Source organism: Struthio camelus, chromosome 4 (assembly GCF_040807025.1).
Source record: "Struthio camelus isolate bStrCam1 chromosome 4, bStrCam1.hap1, whole genome shotgun sequence".
NCBI lineage: Eukaryota > Metazoa > Chordata > Aves > Struthioniformes > Struthionidae > Struthio > Struthio camelus.
Genome location: NC_090945.1, coordinates 10,826,205 through 10,845,505, shown reverse-complemented (window position 1 = coordinate 10,845,505; position 19,301 = coordinate 10,826,205). Strand labels below are relative to the sequence as shown.

At 39.9% G+C, this 19,301-nt stretch overlaps 1 protein-coding gene across 7 annotated transcripts in view; it reads right to left on the bottom strand.

The window, feature by feature from the left end:
• The window catches only part of MAPK10 (mitogen-activated protein kinase 10), a 187,861-nt gene that overhangs the window by 88,964 nt on the left and 79,596 nt on the right, over window positions 1-19,301 (bottom strand). For 4 of the 7 annotated variants that reach the window (XM_068941435.1, XM_068941432.1, XM_068941436.1 and 1 more), the window contains exon 3: window positions 4,812-4,883. In XM_068941435.1, the coding sequence (XP_068797536.1) occupies window positions 4,812-4,877 (66 nt within the window). In that variant the 5' untranslated portion in view covers window positions 4,878-4,883. Of the gene's footprint in view, window positions 1-4,784; window positions 4,884-19,301 lie in introns of all 7 variants that reach the window. The other 3 variants (XM_068941439.1, XM_068941438.1, XM_068941434.1) reach the window with 1 other exon arrangement.

Below are 19,301 nucleotides of genomic sequence, written 5' to 3'. Positions count from 1 at the left end.
AACAGATCTCATCTTTTCTGCTGGTAAAATGAAAGCCTTTCTAAAATCGTATCATTTTAAAATGGTCATTGATGCAAATATTGCAGCTAAGTAGTCTATACAATTTTTCAATACAGGTGAATATGACTATAGAAATAAAGCAAGTTTTCAGGATACAGGGAAAAAAAGAGGTCTGCAGAGAAATTAAAGTTCTTTATATTTTTGTTTTAGCTTTCTTTTTTTAAAGGCATGAATTGAGCAGATGCTTGCAAAAATACCCTCAAAATCTAAAGTAAAAATTAATTCTAGGGGTTTCTTTTGGTGACATTGGTGCAGCAACAATTCCAATTCCATTGTGCAAAAACACTGACATACTGTGTGTCTAAGGCATCAAACTGCTTAAACTGTGCAATAAAGACCAATGACGACGTTGTACCTAGGAATAAGCATGTGACTGTACATTACTGATTCACATAAAGCATTCTCTTAACGTGCATGGCCAGGCCCCAGATATCTCATCTCAGTTATCAAATGTCCTGTTTCTCCTCTCTGTAAAAAAAATTGTTTTTGCAGCATTATGAAAATACTACTGAAGTATTTTCTTCCAATAAACATCCAATAAAAAACATGTTCTTCACAGATAAGAACAAATTGGGACTACTGCCCCTGGGTAAAATCACGGAATTGTATTATATCACAACAAAAAATAATTGCATCAAACGCTGAAAAAGCCCATCCGGAAGTGCAGTCAGAGAATGCAGAACAACTGCTTTTAACTTGTACAGTACTACAGTGGACCTAAATAAAGTCTAGATAAAGGTATCCTATGCAGCTACTGCTTCTATTGTTGAACATGGAAAAACTCCAGTAGGTGATACACCTGTCTCTCTTGATAAACAGTACAGTCAAAAACGAAACGTTGGAACACATGGATATGGCAGTCAACATCCTTTAGACGTTGTATGGGATTAGTCAGCACTGAAACGTTAACATCCTCGCGTAATCAGAATTAGTACTCTCCATCATGCTGTACTTCAGGAAGAACGTGTAGGGTCCTACAGATACGACTTGATATCAGCCTTAAAATTTTCTCATTAAATTCTCTAAGAGTGAAATCTTCTTGTCCTACCTATTACGACAGAAAGATCATCAAAAAGATAGCTGTTTGAGAATGTTTGGCTACAAGCTTACAGTAACTCCAGTCTTAAGTATTTTCATATGGCATGTGGGCAAAAAACCCTGCTTTTATCCCGTTTATGCTATTGCATATTTCTCACTCAGGAGGGTTTTTCTTTTTCCTTAAGTTGGAAATCCGTAATGCTCTATTCCTGCTGAGTTAGCATTTTATCATGTAAAACTAGTACACTCACCGTCATAAGCTCTGTGTCAAGAGGAACAGGTTATAATTAGGTGTCTGTCACTTTCTTTCATAGCATAAAAAGCCATGCCTTTGTAGGTCTTCAGAGAGTAAACCCCCACAAAATACCGGTTACAAGAAAATCTTATGCACACCAGCAACAACCGTTGGAGTACTTTTCAATACTGTACCTCTAAAACAACACTTCAGAAGAACTCCACATTCGGTATGAAGTCCGTTCTGAGGTAGACACGTCAAACAGGAACAGGACTTTATCCCTGCATCTTCCAGTTGCCTAACACCGGTCTGCATGCTTCAGCTTGTTAAAATACCATAAGCTTTCATCAGACTGGCAATTCTATTCTATGTAGTAAATAGAACAGCCACAGAATTGTGACACTCAAAGCTTCCTCCATTGGATAAATTGCATATGCTAGTATGTTATCACTGGAGCATCTCATACAGAAGAACGGGTTGTTGGCTGCCATAAATCTGCAAATCTTCATAGAAATTAATGTAGTCATTTGCATTTGCTGCACTAAAGATCTAGCCTGGACATAAAACTTTTAGATTGCCCTCTTTAGTTGACCACCTATATGGACACTACAAAAAAAGGAAAAAAAAAAAAAACACCCTAAAATAAATGGCTACCACCTGCACACAACTGCAGAAAGGATTTCGTTGGCTGTAATAGCAGAAACTGGCTTAACATTTTGGCAAGGGAGCAGGACAGAATCAAACTATACCACATACACGTAATGATGTCTAATGCATGTTTACATAATACAAGTAATTTCTGAATTGTGGAACCACAAGAAAAACGTACCGAGTTGGATTAAGTTCACTGGAGACTACATGTATTCGGGGCTTTTGTTGTCCATGCTGTTGGGATCCTTGTCAGCTATAGAGATCTCAAGATTTGAGTGGCAGAATCTGCCTCTTGCTAACGATTACCGTTCTGCTGTCACGTCATTTTTGTTTGCTAACAACAATCCCTTAACCCCTGAGATTCACTGATTCTGCAGATGTAAGTCTCCCCAAGTTACTCTCAGAAACAAGGGAACCGGTTCTTTACATTTTTCTCAGAACAATTATTAATAAACCAAAGGTTGTTTGATTTCAACACTAGCGTTACAAATAAGCATGGACTAAACAGTATTACTACCTGGAGACTGTTGAATAGTCTGTAAAATGATTTGGGCATTTCGACCAAATATTACAAGGTTGCAGATATATCACATATGCTGTCCTACGTAATACAAATGAACAGCGTCCATGACAGCTAAGGCCTTAATGCAACAAAACACTTCATTCTCTACAGAGGGACTATTCTTGTACCTAAAGCTAAGTAAGTACTTAAGTGTTATTTGAATCAGGACGTATCTTGGTAAAGAGAACATATTAATGTGAAGCCTGAACTAGCTTTTATTCTTAGGTTAACTCTGATGATCTGAAGACCTTGCAAAAGTGTTTGTGCCGTTAAGCGCCTGAAAGATAAAATTCTGTTTCCTGTAATGTCAGAAAAATCTCTCTTGCACATATTTACTGGATGACTCCTCTCCGAGCTCCTTTTTCAGGCATGCAACATCAATTTTTCTCTCTCAATGAAGCAAGTGCAGTCAAACACTTGTTCATTTCATCGTATCTTCTTTAACAAAAATCATTGTAAATACACTCAGTTCTCTATGCACCTCTGAAAGCTTTTTAATAAGTTAGGGAAACCGCAAAGGAGAAATTACAGCAGAATGGCTTCACTACAGAGTCTAATTACAACACTCTTAAGTGCAGTGCCACTTTTGGTCATGCACTGACGTCCACACAAAAGAAGCACTGAACATAAGAGAAAATGGTGAAGAATACCTGTCTTGTGCACACACAAAATATAAATGCTTCTTAGATCACATGCTCTGCTGTGGTCTAAGTAAAAGGGAGAGAAAAGGTAACAAGCAGAGCTATGCAAAAAACTGTATTCTGCACAGCCAAAAACCTCTAACTTCTTCTGGCAAGCAAACGCAGCAAAAAATAGAAAAATACCATGTTTGCCAAAATCTTCTCCCTCCCACAAGTTTTTCTGATCTAGATCTATGAGACCGATTGTTTTGGATAGTTTTTTGTGAGGATGGTACTTGAGGCTACTTATCGAAATCATCTATATAACAGATTATCAAACCTTCAAAGCTGTTCAGAAAATAGCAGAAGAATTAAGCAAGTTAGATAAATACGTGCAGATGAGGAGGACACAAAAAAAAACACAAAAAGAAGAATATTAAACATTACCAAATCGAAAAACAAAGATCCATCTTAGAGCAGATGATTTACAAAGAACAGAATTGAAGAAGCAGAAAATCTACTCACTAGAATAAATATTTTGAGCTGCTGAGTTAAAAACAAAATAAAACTCATACCACCTGTCACTGCTTCGTGTTAAATGCTCACATACAGCCAAAGGCCTTTTCTTTTTGAGAACTGTACTTGCAGTTAATTGATCTAAAGCAATACAAGGGGGAAAAAAGAGTATTTACTATAATTCCATTTCTAAGAATACTGCACTGTTCTCACCTACTGAAAAATAAAGCATGTCCTTCCAACTAGTCAGATCACTGGTACTCCATCTCACCAAAAAAGGGAAGAGATAAGAGTTTAAACACAAAACCCTCTGCAGGAGATGTAAGCAGGAAAAGTCATCTTTACATTCGTAAGGTAGAAACATGTTCCCAAATCTGTGACAGATATGCAAGTTAGCTAGCTTTACTCTAACCAAGAGAGCCAAAAATTAGACAAATCAATCTCTGTTTCTCTCCGCCTTGCTTTCATCCTTTCAGATTTTAAAGCATTGTGACTGAACAATTTCAAGACTAACTTAAAGGTACAGAATTGGCTGCAGTGCAGTCTTATGACCCCAGAACCTGTATAATACACATTTTGTTCAACTGGATATATTACAAACCCCATACAAGTTTGATTACCCTCTCTATGCTTCTAGTAGACTAATGGGACATAAACCTGTGATCATGCACTACCACGTTAAGTTCTGTCTCACAAAAGCTGAAGCTGAGATAAAATAGTTTTAATTTGCCTCTTTCAGTGAAAGAGTCTATAGAGGTACACTTGTTTTGGATTAAGGATTTTCTGTTTGATTCATCATTAGCTTTATGGGATTTACAGACAAAATTGCTGGTCGTTTGAAAAGCTCTGCACCTATTTCTTTTTTTAAAAGTCTCAGTACCTTAGTTACCACTTTTGCAAAGCAAAAATCAAAAACCATTAAGAGCAAACTATGTTAATCAAAGTAAGTATAAAAGTAATTTTTGTGATACACTCTTCTAGCTCTTCTATTTACTCTAATTCTTATAACTAGTTACTTTCTGAGGGCTGCTGAAATTCATTTTTTGTCTATTATGATTTTATAGCATGAACAGCAAAAATGAAGTACAAGGATATACTGTACCTTGTTTTACCTGTAAGGAACACACACCTGACAAAAGGCAATCTTCACATCCAGGGTAGGTTCACCACAAAAGTACAAGAAATGGCGGCTCATAAATACCTGCAACGAAAGAAAAGTAAACATAAACATCTAGTCTGTGGTACAGATGTGCAAGTACAGTAGTGCAAGTACAGGACCGCTCTGTCTACTTTTGGGTTATAAAATCAACCTGAGTCGGTACCCAGCTCTTCAGTAACAGTATAGAACTGTACAGAACATTGGACTGGCAATAAGCTCTGAAGTCTTTCTAATGCTGGTGAAGGTTATAGCCTTAAATATGACTTGATTATACCAGTAAAACTACATAGTAACTGGAGTCACTAGCGCTAAGTTGATCTTGCAACTTGTATATTCCGGCATCATCAAAATCAGTCCCATGGAGTTTGATACAACGCGGGAATGGGAAACTGCATTGTTATTATTATAGGGAGGAAAAATAACCCAAATTCTAAATTGGCAATTACTAGAAAAATGGTAGAAAACAGAGAGCACAATTTTATCACTGTATAAATTCACGACACAACTACTTCATGAATATCACGTGTAGTTCCGGCCCTCATCTTAATAAGAGTATCTTAGAACTAAAAAAGTTGCAGAAAAGGGCAGTAACAATGCTCCAAAGCACATACGGATTCCGTCCATGAAACGGCTCTACAAGCTGAGATTTTTCAGCCCAGAAAAGAACTGTCTGAGTGGGTATATGTTAGAATCCATAAAATTATGAGCGGCATACTGAAAGTGAAAAGGAAGACAGCGTTTCTTTATTTCTTAAAACAAGTAGATGGCATCAAATTAAGTTACAAAGCAGCAGGTCAGGATAAGCAAAAGGAGAGAATTCTTCGTACCCTCCTTCGTCAGACCGAGAAACCTCAAGCTGCTGTGGATGTCAGAAGTTGACATGAATTCTAATGTAATTAGGCAAATTCACGCAAGGAAAAATCTACTGAAGGCTATTAATCTCAGAAATACCCTGAGACTCAAGAAGATCCTTGGTCACACACTGCCGCTACATGCTTATCCTATTTTTTATACTCTTTATCAGGCATTCTACACTGGTGAAGAAAGGCTGACAGTGGAGTGGACAGGCCTCCCTCTGCACCCCATTACTGCTGTTTTTACTTTCTAACTCCAGAGCACCATATTCAGCTCTGACTGATCAGCCCCTCCACAGCAGCATTCTAACATGGGACACCAATGAGAATAAACACAGAGATGACATCAGGCTAAATATGTTATTTATAACACATCACACTGGAACGTGTACTGATTTTTCTGCATGACCCTACTTTAGCAAAGGAAAACTTGCGGCAGTATAATTTAAAAATCTGCAATTTTTAAATAAAAGGAGATAAATAATTTAGAACTTGATGTTTTCTTGTAAATATAAGCTTACTGCAAAAGGCAAAATAGCTGAGAAACGCAACCATTGCTTCAGTAAGATATAGCCATGATTCTAAAACTTTGCTTGCGTTCTTATGGCCCTGTAATACTGACTTGCACGCAACAGGAACTATTAACAAACTTCTGGTGTAAATGCCATTAAACAGAAAAGACTTCAATGGGAATAACTCCAACCTGCACAAACTGACCAGGACTGAAGAAACTACAAGCAAGTATCCACCAATACTCGCAGCCTTGACTGTATCATGTGCTCCCATGTGTGTTTAATTTTTAATGAATGAATGAATAATCCTGTTACGAAACAAGTGCATGACCTTTTTAGCATCATGTTACAGTTTCTGAGATCACTGCCTCATCGCTCAGTCAGTCATTACTGGAGCCTCACATTCCACAGAGGGTTTGTACTAAAATGAGGAGGAGGGAGAAAGAAGAAAAGAGCTTTCAACATTAGTCCTACTCTCAGTGATTTCTGAAAAGGCAGCAGGTAATTATGCTCTCACACTGCAGAGGTATACACTATAAAATCCTATTGGCTGGATGCGTTCGATTGATATAATAATCAGTGGCTGAAATGTCGCCAGTCATAACATACCACATTCAAGACAGACTCGAAAGTGAGGAAAGGAAGGGAAGGCAATTTGGGAAATTTGGCTCCTCACTCAATTTGCTGCAAGCCTCTACCGAGAAGGCACTTTATATTACGTCTGCATTACTACTAATATATAGCTCCTCAGTTCTCCACAGGAGTGACCGTAACTGTTCATAGACACCCTTAGCCAAGTAGCAAACTGGCAGATTTTATGAACTGGAATACATTTTGCAATTTATTATGCTGTCCTTGTATGCAGTTACTGTTTATAAAATAACCTAAGTATGATATGCTTTAACGGCCTAGATCAATACTCATATTCCTCTGTACATGAGATATATCAAATTCATCACTGGAGACAGAATTCTCACAAAGAATGAGAATACGTTTCTGCAGCAGAGAGGCCTGTAAGACTAAACTCAGGGCAAAAGAGATTAAAGTTCATGTTTTTCATAGTGCGTAACCTTGTATGTGGAATTTATACAAGATTCCCTTCAATACCCTATAAATAATTACATACTCATAGCTTCTAAGTTCTTTATGCGGAAAATACATTCACACTCAATTGCACAAACATCCTTGATCATATCTCATCTGGTGTTCGTTCACACCGCGTAGCTGAATACATTGGAGATGCGTCGATGTAAAGCAAATAAAGAGCCAGCCTGACACCGAGAAAATTGTGTCACAACACAAAGCAACTACAGAGCAAGAAGTTACTGACACACAGCTCTGCTGAGGCTGGGATCTGAGCTGGGTGAGAGCACAAGCTGTCCCATGGTTTTTTAGCGTATTTTTGACTCTCTCTCTTTTCAACCTTGAGCAAAAACACCCAGGGGTAGGAAGAACTGAACAGCGCTGATAAAATAAAACATTTCGTAATAACCAGAGCTGGCACGTAGCTGCCTAGCCAAAGACCTCCATAGCATCACAGGAAGGAAATCTGTCTATGAAATAGCAACAACACAACAGGATCTCAAATCGTCCACTGAGAACAAAGCATCCGTATATCTGAACCTATAAAAACAAACACGTCTCCGCAGCAAAGACATTATGATCTAGTTACAGCCAAGACAAAACTAGGAGGCACTAGAATAGTAGGAGGAAAGTAGGAGCGAAGACAAGGGTAAGAAAATGACTGTGCAGGCTTGTAACGTCAGCAGGATGTGCTGTTTTTCCTAAGACAGCAGCTAGAAGGCTCTGATATTTGACCTTACTTCCTCAGTACCTTTTCTTCTTTCATATCGTGGAGCAAGATGGTTTTAAGTCTGCTCTGTGTTAAAAAAAACAGCCAACCAACCAAAAAACCACACTTTTATCTTATTTTCCTTTTTATATACACATTGGTAAGATGGATCACAAGACCACAGCGAAGACTCATTAATAGACTCGCTTTCTCTTAAAATCAAAAGAGAAATTCTATTAGAATAAAGAAATTATCTTCTGAGCCCTCCATCTCCCCCTCAGCAAGAAGACACACGTGCATACGTTCTTGCACTTCCTCTCTTCGCCTTTTCCAAGTCTCACTCCTGCTGTGTCAGGACTTTTGCAAGACTAAGAGGAAAGCAAGGCTCTGGCAATTCCTCAGTGAGCTCTTCTTCAATCACCTGCTTCTCAGGAGAGGGGAAAAAAAAAAAAAAAAGAAAATCCACAGACACAAAGCTGAAAATCCTCTGAGCGGTCCAATGGCACAGTCCCTGAGAGAACTGCAATCTGGGACTGCAAAGATACCACTGAGCCCTGCCCTCTGCCTGGCCTGCTGCTTAGCCAAGCTCTTCTTCACCCAACTCCTCCTCTTCCTGGATCGGCAGTTACACTTCCAAACAGACCGCGGGCTAACGACAGGCCGAAAGTTCAGGGATGAATTTCCCATTCCCCTCAGTGCTTCTGCCAAATCTGTCTTTTCTCAAGGACTGTTTACTTTTAATAATGCTTATCTTCCCCTCTAGGGGTCAGGAGAACGAACTCATTATTATTCACACAGCTCTTCGCAGGCTGGAAAAATTAAATCAATACTATTAGAATAATTACTGACAGCAGAGAGGAAACAGCGTGGTTAAAGCAGACAAAGCAGACTAGAAAAGCAACAGTAACAGCAGTTCTCAAATACAGCCTCCTGCAGTAAATCTTTCCGCTGTTCCTTCTTCACCCTTGTAGCTAACATATGGCGGGTACACATCAAACCTCTGGGCAACTTCGCCCCTCGCCTTTTAGCCTAGGGAGGCTTGTTTTTATTCCCTGATGGCACCCTACTTCACATAATTGGGTTCTGGATCATGAACGGGGGCTTGGGTTTGCTTTAGGCCCAGTAGAGGCAAACTTTGAGCCGGAGGCCTAAACTTCTGCCATACTGGTTCCAGGAGAGTCTCAGCACTCGTATCCATCATGCTGCCTCTACGCCGCCTCTCCAGGCTAGCTCTAGGCTAGAGAAAGCTCCCCTGTCTGGGGAAAGCATCACAGTCACTTTCTTTTTCAGAAAAATCTCTTCATGAGCTGTTTCTCATCCTGTGCGACTTAACAGGCAAATCCGTCGTGCACAATGGCTCTTGCCTTGGCACGTCAAAGCGTATTTAAAGCCTTTTATGACAATCAGGAAGACAAACGTGGAGCCTTAGGAAAGTTCCATGTACCTTTTTAGCGGAGAGAGAGCAAGGAGCCCACTGTCCTACTGTGAGACTGCTTTCCTTATCACAACCTAGACAGACAGGACTTTTCACCTCACCCCAAAGCAAAATCAGCTCTGTCAAGTACACCAAACCAGGGACGAAACAAGGTTCTTGATGAGAGAAGCTGCGGCAGTAGTTTGACGGGTGTTTAAACCAGCATCCTTGCTGCTTAAATAAAGCAAGTGCCAATTCTAGCCTGGGTGCTTGTTCTCACCACTTCACACACTTTTTTGGCTGTATTCCAAGAGGCCAAATACCACTGTCCTGTGGTAAAATGAATTGGGAACAAATCCTACTTCAAAAATACCCCTGCATGAAATACTTTTTTGGAAGTATAACTTCCAATTTAAATAGAAAGCAAACTGCAGCTGAAGGTATCATACGCAGAACTACTTGTATATAAAATATCACTAGATGAAATCCTGGCAAGGTTGCCTGCAAACTGGAAGATTTAAAGAGAATCATGTGATGCCCCCCAACAATATGCTATAACCCGTTCCCAGTGCCACCAGCACGATAACCTCGATAATAAAGTGAAACTACATACACTCATATCAAGAGCCAAATCCAGCATTTCTGTGTGTTTGGTATTACCATGAGACTACATCACGTGTGCACAACAGGTACAGCAAATGTGCTGCCTGTCTTCACAGGCAGGTAGTTTTGTAGTCATGCTACAAGAGGTTAATTAAAGTACTGCTTGCCGCCTCATTTTATTTCCATCGCGAGTAGGTTTTAAAAGATTCAAAGCATGGAAAAAAATATTGAAATTACACGGCTATTTAAAGCTATTTTTAAAAGTACACAAAAAATATCCTGTCCCACTTCAGTGAGATAGGGCAATTTATCAATTCAGCTGTCACATAAAATCCTTTTTTGAAAAACACTAATGATAAAAGATTAGCATTTATGAATTTTTAATGCTTCCTGTTTTGAAAATACGTTTGAGTCATTTCATGTGTTTCCAGTAGTGGAACTCCTCTCCGCTTTCTTTAAAAAGACATGCTCTAATCACAGTAGTTTATCAGTACCCTGAGGCTTTGAGTGCCCCGGGGTCTCATTCCTGTAACTATCTTTTTCCCTCGCTGACATTTGATTATTCAACTTTGTATCAACAACAAGGAGAACAATTAAGAAGCGTCAGAATGCTGCCAGTATGCCACGCCTTTTCACTTAGCCTCTTTGTATCACTGGATGCATGCAATAATGAAGGCCTGACCAAGGTCACATAGGGTGACACAGCGAGCTGGGGAGAGAACGGTAGTTTTAGATTCCCAGTCCCATCCGGTTTCATACAGGGACTCGGCCTTCTTTACACATGGGCCCTCTGAGTGCCACTGTGCCCAATGTGGTAATAATGGCTTTCATAGGACTCTCTACTCATCAGCTTTTGTTCTCGTCTCAGAGAGGTAGACATGCGTCTCTGGATGGCTTGAAAAACTGCCTCCAGAGCTTGCAGATAGATCATACACTTGCAGAATGTGATGCATTTCTGTATATCTGAGGTTAGAATCAAACACCGAGCTGCTAGTAAATCTAATATCCTTCTTGAGGAGAGGGATATATGCTGTCCCTCTCAGGGTAAAATCTGCAGGAAGATACAATCTCTCCATCTTCTGTAGGATAGGTACTGAGCACTGAAGGGACACAGCCTCAAACCAAACGCACCGTTTATCATAGAAAGCCAGTAGATGTGGGGTCTCTAGGCACGTAGCACCCTATGTCCCATAGCATGATGCCCATCAGCTATGAAACCTGTGTTTAGAGTGCAGGATCCAGAGCCTTTCTGAGCTCCCAGGCCCAGTTACACATACGACAGCGCTGCAGCTCCCTGCTGGGAGAGAGAAACCTGACCATACACTGTCCTCTCTACCTTTTATGGTTGAAGCTTCTCTACTTACTGTTTCTCTAAGAAAGAGACTGTAGCACATGGGAATAGTACACCACTGGCAGGTCTTCAGTCCCAACACCTGGAGCATTGGGGGATGCACCTTGGCATCCATCTCTCGTGCAGTTCAGACAGAGCTGAAAAGATGAGTCATCGGCTTCGCATCCCTCAGTAGCAGGCACGAGCAGCTTGAGATACTAGCGCTTTATGTGACAGCATCCCTCATAAGTGGAAAGAGGACGTTCTTCCTAAACCGTTACTCCAAACTTCCTAGGCCTTGGATGTAGTAGACAGAAAATGCTATGCTGGATCTAGGAACCGCTATGATGATGGGAGGAAAATTTCTGTTTCATGAAAGCGATCCAAAGGAGAGAATCTTCATTGTATAAAACAGGGATGGCATTACAAAGATCTGACTTTTTCAGCTCACTGTTGCCAGTTATGCTTGGGCTATATATGCCCAAACAGCCTTATCAAACTCGGTCCTGAAAGACCAGACCTTTGCGCTTACCAGCGATTCTGGCAGAGCCTCATTTTTCCAGTTCTGAGTTAGAGCGCCACAACAACGGAGTGTTTTCAGCATCACTTTAAACGAAACCAACTGCTTGGCAACAAGCTTCAGGACCTGACAGGGAATAAATAAGAACTGAAACTTGCAAGTAGGTTAATAAGAGATGAGGAGTGTTCTACTGAGAAGGAGTGCTCTTCTGTTGTGCCTATGCGATCATTTTAATTATTTTTGGAATAACTGGGGAAAGCAATGATGTGAATAGTGTAATTATTAGGGTTAAACCCAGCAGTAACAGCTTATCTTACACTGAGATGAGAAGTGATAGCGTTGAAAAATTTGTAAGAATCACGCAAGCAGTTCCAAAAGTGAACAGCTGCAACAGAAAGCAACAGGAAGAGAGAACTTCGGAATAGCACTGAAAGGGCTTATTGGAGAAAGCATCTATCAAAGAGCATGCAAACTGCAAAGAAAGATTGATGAGCGGTTTTTCCTAATGATCATAGCTAACAGGCAGAAGACGGAAAAGATGAGCTCCAAGTCTGGCTTTGCTACCAGCTTTCTGCGTATTCTCAAGCCAATTACACTGAGTCAAATTTCCACGCTTACCAATACCTGTTATAAATACCCAAGTTAGAACAGTCAAAGATGTCACATACCTACAGCTCACATTTCTTTCAGGTAGCTCCTATTATCCTATTATTTTTGTTAGTAAACAGACTTTCAAAGTCACACTGACCACTCAAACACTTACTTAGCTATTTTACCAACAGGTACTATCAGAGCAATGACCTGCTCTGTGGGTGTTGCAGCAGGTTCATTAGTCAAAGTTTATGACAGTCTCCTATACCATCTTTTCATTTGTAGCTGAGGGTCTTCATTCTGTGATGTAAATTCAAAGAGAAAACAAAATCTAGCCACTTCTTAGGGGTATTAAATTAAACTTCCACGTCGGAAGCGGCTCTGAATTAGCACAGGAGGAACCTCCCATGACCAGAGTGCAAGATCATGACTGAATTACTGTCTACATTAAGCAACATCAAGGAAACATGCATCTTGAGTATTTGACCCGTGTTTAACGCATACATGTGACATGAAAGAAATAGACTTGCCCTCTGGCAGCTGATTAAAGTAATGAAAATGAGCTTTTCTGAGTTATCCAAAGCACGACAAAACACTGATGAACATTCCCTGTAAGGAAAAGGAGGCCAAGTTTGTATCGGCAAGCAGTGCAATGCAACAGGCTAATATAGGCTGAAACAGTCGGTGGTGAGTACCTGCCATCCCATTACTTGTGTTTGAGAGGTTTTGTTTCAGATTTATTTGTAGGCTGCTGCCATAACCAAAAACACATTAGTCGTTGGCGTACATTAAGCGTGTTCCTGGAGCACATATGGTTTTGCTTCATACAAAAAGAATCAAGTTCATATATTTCAACACAACTCCAAAACGACAACCGAAGAGATGCGAGTGAGCACAACCAGGAGATCTGGTTCAGAAGTGCAGTCCTGCTCTGAATGAACTAACACATACACACCCAGAATATCTTACCAGTCTTTCATTCTCTTGCACTGCATGCAGGATGCTAACAAGATGTTTTTCTATGCTTGCTTCAGTATGACAGTTGTTAATGCACAGATTAAGTCAATGGAACGTAGTCATTTAGCAGCACAAAAACATTTTACCTCAGAGTGCATCAAAAACCTGTTGTTTAAGAAATTTCACAGAATTCATTTTTCCATTTCCATCTTTTCACATTGTGATCTATTCACACATTGCTGTTCTCCATGCTGTATAATAATCAAACGCTTCCTAAAGACTCCTAAATTCTGCACATTTACAGATCTGGATGATCTGTATTTTAAACTAAGCTCTCCATTACCCACAGGCTAAACAGACTTGTTATTCCAGCTGGCTTCCAGATAAAGAGAGAAGAGAAAGAAAAGTCGTACTGCATTTTCCCAAGTTATAGAGCCAATTGGCTCATTCCAGCCTAGAGCTAATGTCTAGACAGTGTAAACAGTCAGATGGTTAGAACTAAATGAAACCACTTAACGTAACAAGACGCACGGGGATCTAATTCTCAGTTCCTACTCTTCAACCAGGAGACATTATACACTCAGCACAAACCTTGAGCAACCTACTACCTAAGATAACAAGTAAATATTTTGTTAATATATTTTACTAAATTACATACACTTAATTCTAACAGATTAGAGTCAATTTCTAATATTTTAATCTGCACAGAATTGGATCTCAGCCTTAATATGCCTTCTGTTATGCAAGTTCATCATCCCATCAATGAAGGGTGCACATACAAAGAACGAACATCTCAGCTGAGGTTAGCCAACAGCAGAAATTCTAGCGTAGGGAGAAACGTAATGAAAGGCCAGGCCACTAAGCAGGGATCTAGATTATAAATCCTGTTTCAGGGCACTTGGATTTTGTGGCACTATGGCAGATTAAACTGGAATTGCTATGGCAGCTTCCTTTAGAAGGGAAAGGAATGGTTTTGGTGATTCAAGAGGAACAAAGTAGGAAAACAAAATAATGTTTAGCCACGCTTGTACTTACTTGATATTAAATCATTTCAGAGTCTACCCCTGCTCATCTTTCCCATGTCAAGGATTCCATGCTGGAGATATGAAAAGCATTTTAGGACTAGGGCATAACTCGCTGAACTGAAATGTCAGCGTTTATCATTGTAAATCCAAAGAACAAGTTAATTGGTCATTGAACTGCACAGGCCAACTCCCACCTCTCACAGTTGTTCAGAGAACAGAGTCACAGAATCATTCACATTGGAAGGGACCTCAGGAGATGCCTTGCCAACCCCTCTGCTCAAAGCAAGGGCAGTTGTTTCACATTATTTGCAAAGTCAGGATGCTCAATCCCCCCTAAGTCATCCTTGATTTGTATTTACTTATTAGAACAACAGCTGCGACAGCTAAAAATACTCGACAAAACATAAAAGGCTTCACTATGGGGTACAACTCTGTGCCGATGAGCAGATTACGTTGTGAATTCTGCAGCTACAGGACACAATCGCCTATTTCTCCAACATCTAAAATTCACATTCCTTCTCTTCTGAAAAGCTTCTCCTCCTCCTAAGCTTTAACATTTGTACAATGTAATATTCCCATAAAAAATTGCTACTAGAACTACTCAACTCAGGGATGTAAGCAGGATTTATTGCGAATTGCTGCTAACTGTTAAAAATTAAACAGAAGTTACATTTTTTCAAGAAGATACAGAATACATTTTGATACGTTCCAGAACGTATTGATTAAGATTCTAAATATATGAGGGAAATTTGCCAATGAAAAAAGAAGAGGCCCTTGTTTCTTATGATCAATAACTAAATCAGATACGATGCGCGTCTGGAAAAAGCAGCTTGTCTGCTGCTAGCATCTCTCCAGCTACTTACACTGCCATTGTTCAGAATGTGTCATGCTACTGTGGAAAGTGTAAAGAAACCAAGACTCCCATAGCGCTACATAGGGTACAAAGACAGCATAAATGCATATTCCCTCGCTCCAGTCTAGCCGTAGTTAACGGTAGTTAACCAAGTCTTTCAAAGGATAAGTGGCTTTGTGCTAATCAAAACACTAATACAGAATTATTTTCAAAAAATAAGCAAGCAAACAATTTTTATCCCAGAAAAATCAAGAAAGTTAAAAAAAAAAAAAAAAGAGAGAGAGAGAGAGAGAGAGAGAGAGAGAGAGAGAGAGAGAGAGATCTGTGCATTTTTCAGCTGAAGAGTTGCTAGGTTTTCTAGGTTTTAATGAAAACTCAACATGTTTTGCTAGAAAAAAAATCCAACTTGGTCTACTTTACCTGGTCTTCATTACCTCACAACTGAGAACCAGCTACCCTTTTGTCAGTCTGTAAGTTGATTCACGTGTCTGCACAGTGTTTTCCTTCTTCGGCTTCCTTGGCTGTCTGCACACATTAGTTGGTGCAAGTGTGCCCTGATGCTACAATTAGTATATTATAATAAATCCTCTTAGGGTTTGTTTCTCCAAACAGGCACTTCTCCTCCTTCAGTGCTGTATCAGATCTGGCCATGAAGTTCTTGCATTATCTACACAAAATCTGAAGCGTAGCACTTGCCAAACTTCTTCCAAAGTGTTCCACAATTTGAAAAAGCTTAACTTCTATTTAGCAGCTTGACCAGAAATAGTAACAAAAAAAGCAAAAAGAAATAAAACTATGCTTTAACTAGATCACCAGACACAATGGATATCCAATGAGCACAATTAAACTTTAGGGTCTTCTGATAAAACAATTAGAAGAGAAATACGTAAGGAAGACGTACCTATGTAGCACTGTTGCTCCAGCAACCAATCTCGCTTGCTTTCCCATAAGCAAAATGAGGACTATCGTAATGGCCTAATGCAAAGACACGGAATCATGGATGTTATTATTGGTGATTTGTTATACAGATGCCCACAAACTAGTATGTTAGGAAAGAATTTACAAAGCTTTGTGAACTTAGACTGGAGAGATAAGGAGCGATTAAAAACGAGCCACGTTCCTGTTAGGTTCTTGCCATTTAGTCTTCACTTAGTTCCTATTTTTTTCTCTAGGCTGGGTGCCAACTGCATTTTGTTGTCTGCAGAGGAGTTCATAAAAGGACAACAAAAATTAATAGGGCTATGGGCAAGCTCCTAGGTGACGAGAAACGACTCTCAAATAAAAAAAGGCTGAGACTGATTACTTTAGATCTGAGTAAAACAAAGAATGATGCATTAAAACACACAGAAGTAAGCTGCCTCAAGAAAGTAATGGATGGTTTGCATTTTCTTTGTTCCATGGCTTTAGAGCAAAGGGACATTTGATAAAGTCAGAGGGTGGGAATTTCAAAGATGGCAAGCAGAAACACTTCTTCATATAAACTTCAGTTAGGCCAAGGAATAGACTTATTGTCGCAGAAAGTATGCTGAGACCAGGATTTTAATGCACATTTGATCCTTAAGTGAAAAACAAGGCTATCCAGGTTCATAGTAACCAATGGTTAAAGCATATAAGATGCTGGGTTTAAGGACTTGAATTAGGGTCCTCCTATCTGAGGCTTTACCGTACAGGTAATATCATACACGGCTTTTTATGGCTTCTCGTATTTTCCTGTGACTCTTCTGGGAGAAACCTTTAGAAGCAGATACAGATAGGTCAGCAGTGAACTCCCATGTTCCAGTTTCGCTGCCACAGAAACTCGTATTTGCGTCTCTGTTTTACGTACTACAGCAGCCTTTTCAAGCTTCTGCCATTTCAGGAGACGTATCTAGAATTAATCCGCGTTTCTAGGATCTTTCATTTTTAATAGGACAACACGGATTAAACAAAGTAACAGGGGCAAAAGAAAATGGAGAGGAACGAGGATTTTCTTGAATTCTGTGGTCAACCTCCAATAGTCTGGGACCCTGACTCACTTCAAATATTACCCTACGGAACCCTGACTGCTCAGCGTCCCCCCTGCAGACTATTTCAATGGGCAGAGACTGCTGAGAGCTGGGATGTTCCACTCTCAGAACCGTGTATGAAAAAATCCTACCTCTGGGTCTTTTTCCGAAGCATGGAATGCCCAGGGGGAATCATACATGCCAAATTCAGTCTACTTTCCAAAGCCACGTGGCACCGAAAAAGTCAGTCAGGCGAAGATACGAAGACAAAACAGCAACGCTGAAAAAAGGTAACTCACAGTTTGTGACAAAATACTTTCCTGTAGTAGTCATCTTTTTTGTACTGAATAACAAAAATATTATAGCACGAAATACACTGCATTGTGATGGGACATAACGTTCCTCCTTAGTTGCAATTGCAGAGCTATAATTCTGCTCACACTTTCCTACTTCATTTGTTGACGGGGAATTGCTAATTCTTTGAGTTTCCAAATAATATTTGATCATCACATGGTATCTCTGGAGATTCACAAAAGAATTTGGAGAGAGAGTAAGGAAATGTTTGGTCATACTTTTCAAAGTAGGAAAGAATTCAATGATCTGAGGGGCTAAGGGATTAATATTTTCCATCGGACACAATGCGAAGAGAAGAGAACGTTCATCTCAGAATATAGCAAATGCAATTTTTCATAAGCAATTCATTAAAGCAACCAAAAAGAGAAGAGAGAAAATGACTCATAGAGGCAAACTGATACAGCAACATAAAACTTTCCATAGTGCAAAAAGTGGAAGGCTGCATATCAAGGTTGCAGTCAAAGTAGAAAAACCATTCTTCACATTCCTGCAAACTCAGCTGAAGGTACAATGGCACAGCTGCCTTTTTAAGCATGCTCCTTTTTCCCAAGGAAGATCTTCACTTAGCGCTTTGGGGAGAAAAGAAGTGGCCAAGGAAGCAAATTTGACAAGTTTCTGGACGTATGGGTTGAGAGAAGAGAAAACGAAAAGTAAAACAGGTAGCTCCACAGGTTTCCTCCCCCCTTCATCCCCATGAAGGCACCCACACACTAACTTGTACATCTTTCTAGCCATGGTGAAAGATTCCCTGTTAGGCGTAAATGGCAAACTGGATTCGGTTCTACCACACAGATACACGCGGCACCATTTAAAAGCAAATGCACCCCCACAACTATAGCAGAAGGGCTAAAAGTATATCGAAGCAGAGAAACAGTGCAGATATTCCAGACAAACAGGTAATATAGCTGCCTCCCCTATTTTCGGGTAGCTGTCAAAAGTTGTCAATAAATTTTGACTCTTCTGGGGAACCACAGAGAGTTCAGAGACAGAGATAAAATGCTTTCCGTATCTATGGAAATGGGTATGGTCAAACATCCTGTACGAGACCAAGATTTTCATGGGTTCTGAACATAAATTAAACTTGAAATGACATCAAGGATGGCATTCTTTCCTATATCCAAGCTCCCCTTAGGCAAAAGGGTGAACAGCAACAAATAAAGGTTTTTGAATCAGAAGGCCACTCTGGCTAAGTGCAGTGCAGGGACAAGTTTAATTTACTCAGGTGTAACGGACTTACTGAGGACTTATCTCCCCTTCAAAAACATCGCCTTTAAGAAGGTATAATACACTGGAGCAAGAATGAGGTGAGCATCCTTGAGAAGGTTTTCTCCACCACGAGAACTCTGCGGTAAATAATGTCAGAAAGCGAGACATAAAGAGCCTAAAGAGCAACTTAACAGACCAAGTTTCATACTAAAGAGTCTGGACGGGAAGGCATGAGATGCGCACCACAAAGTGATATGTTGCCTTGAACAGGGTCAACATTTATCTTACATGACCCTTTTTAGTGAAAGTTCCAAACAAAATTAACAAGAGTTTAAGAGCTACAAGGACACAACCTTATCCTACCTTTGACCCTCAAACTGTAAGCGCAAAACTCATTTTTAATCCTTCCATTTTGCACCTTCTTATGCATTTTTCCTCAAAATGCTGCAACCCACAGCTTGTTC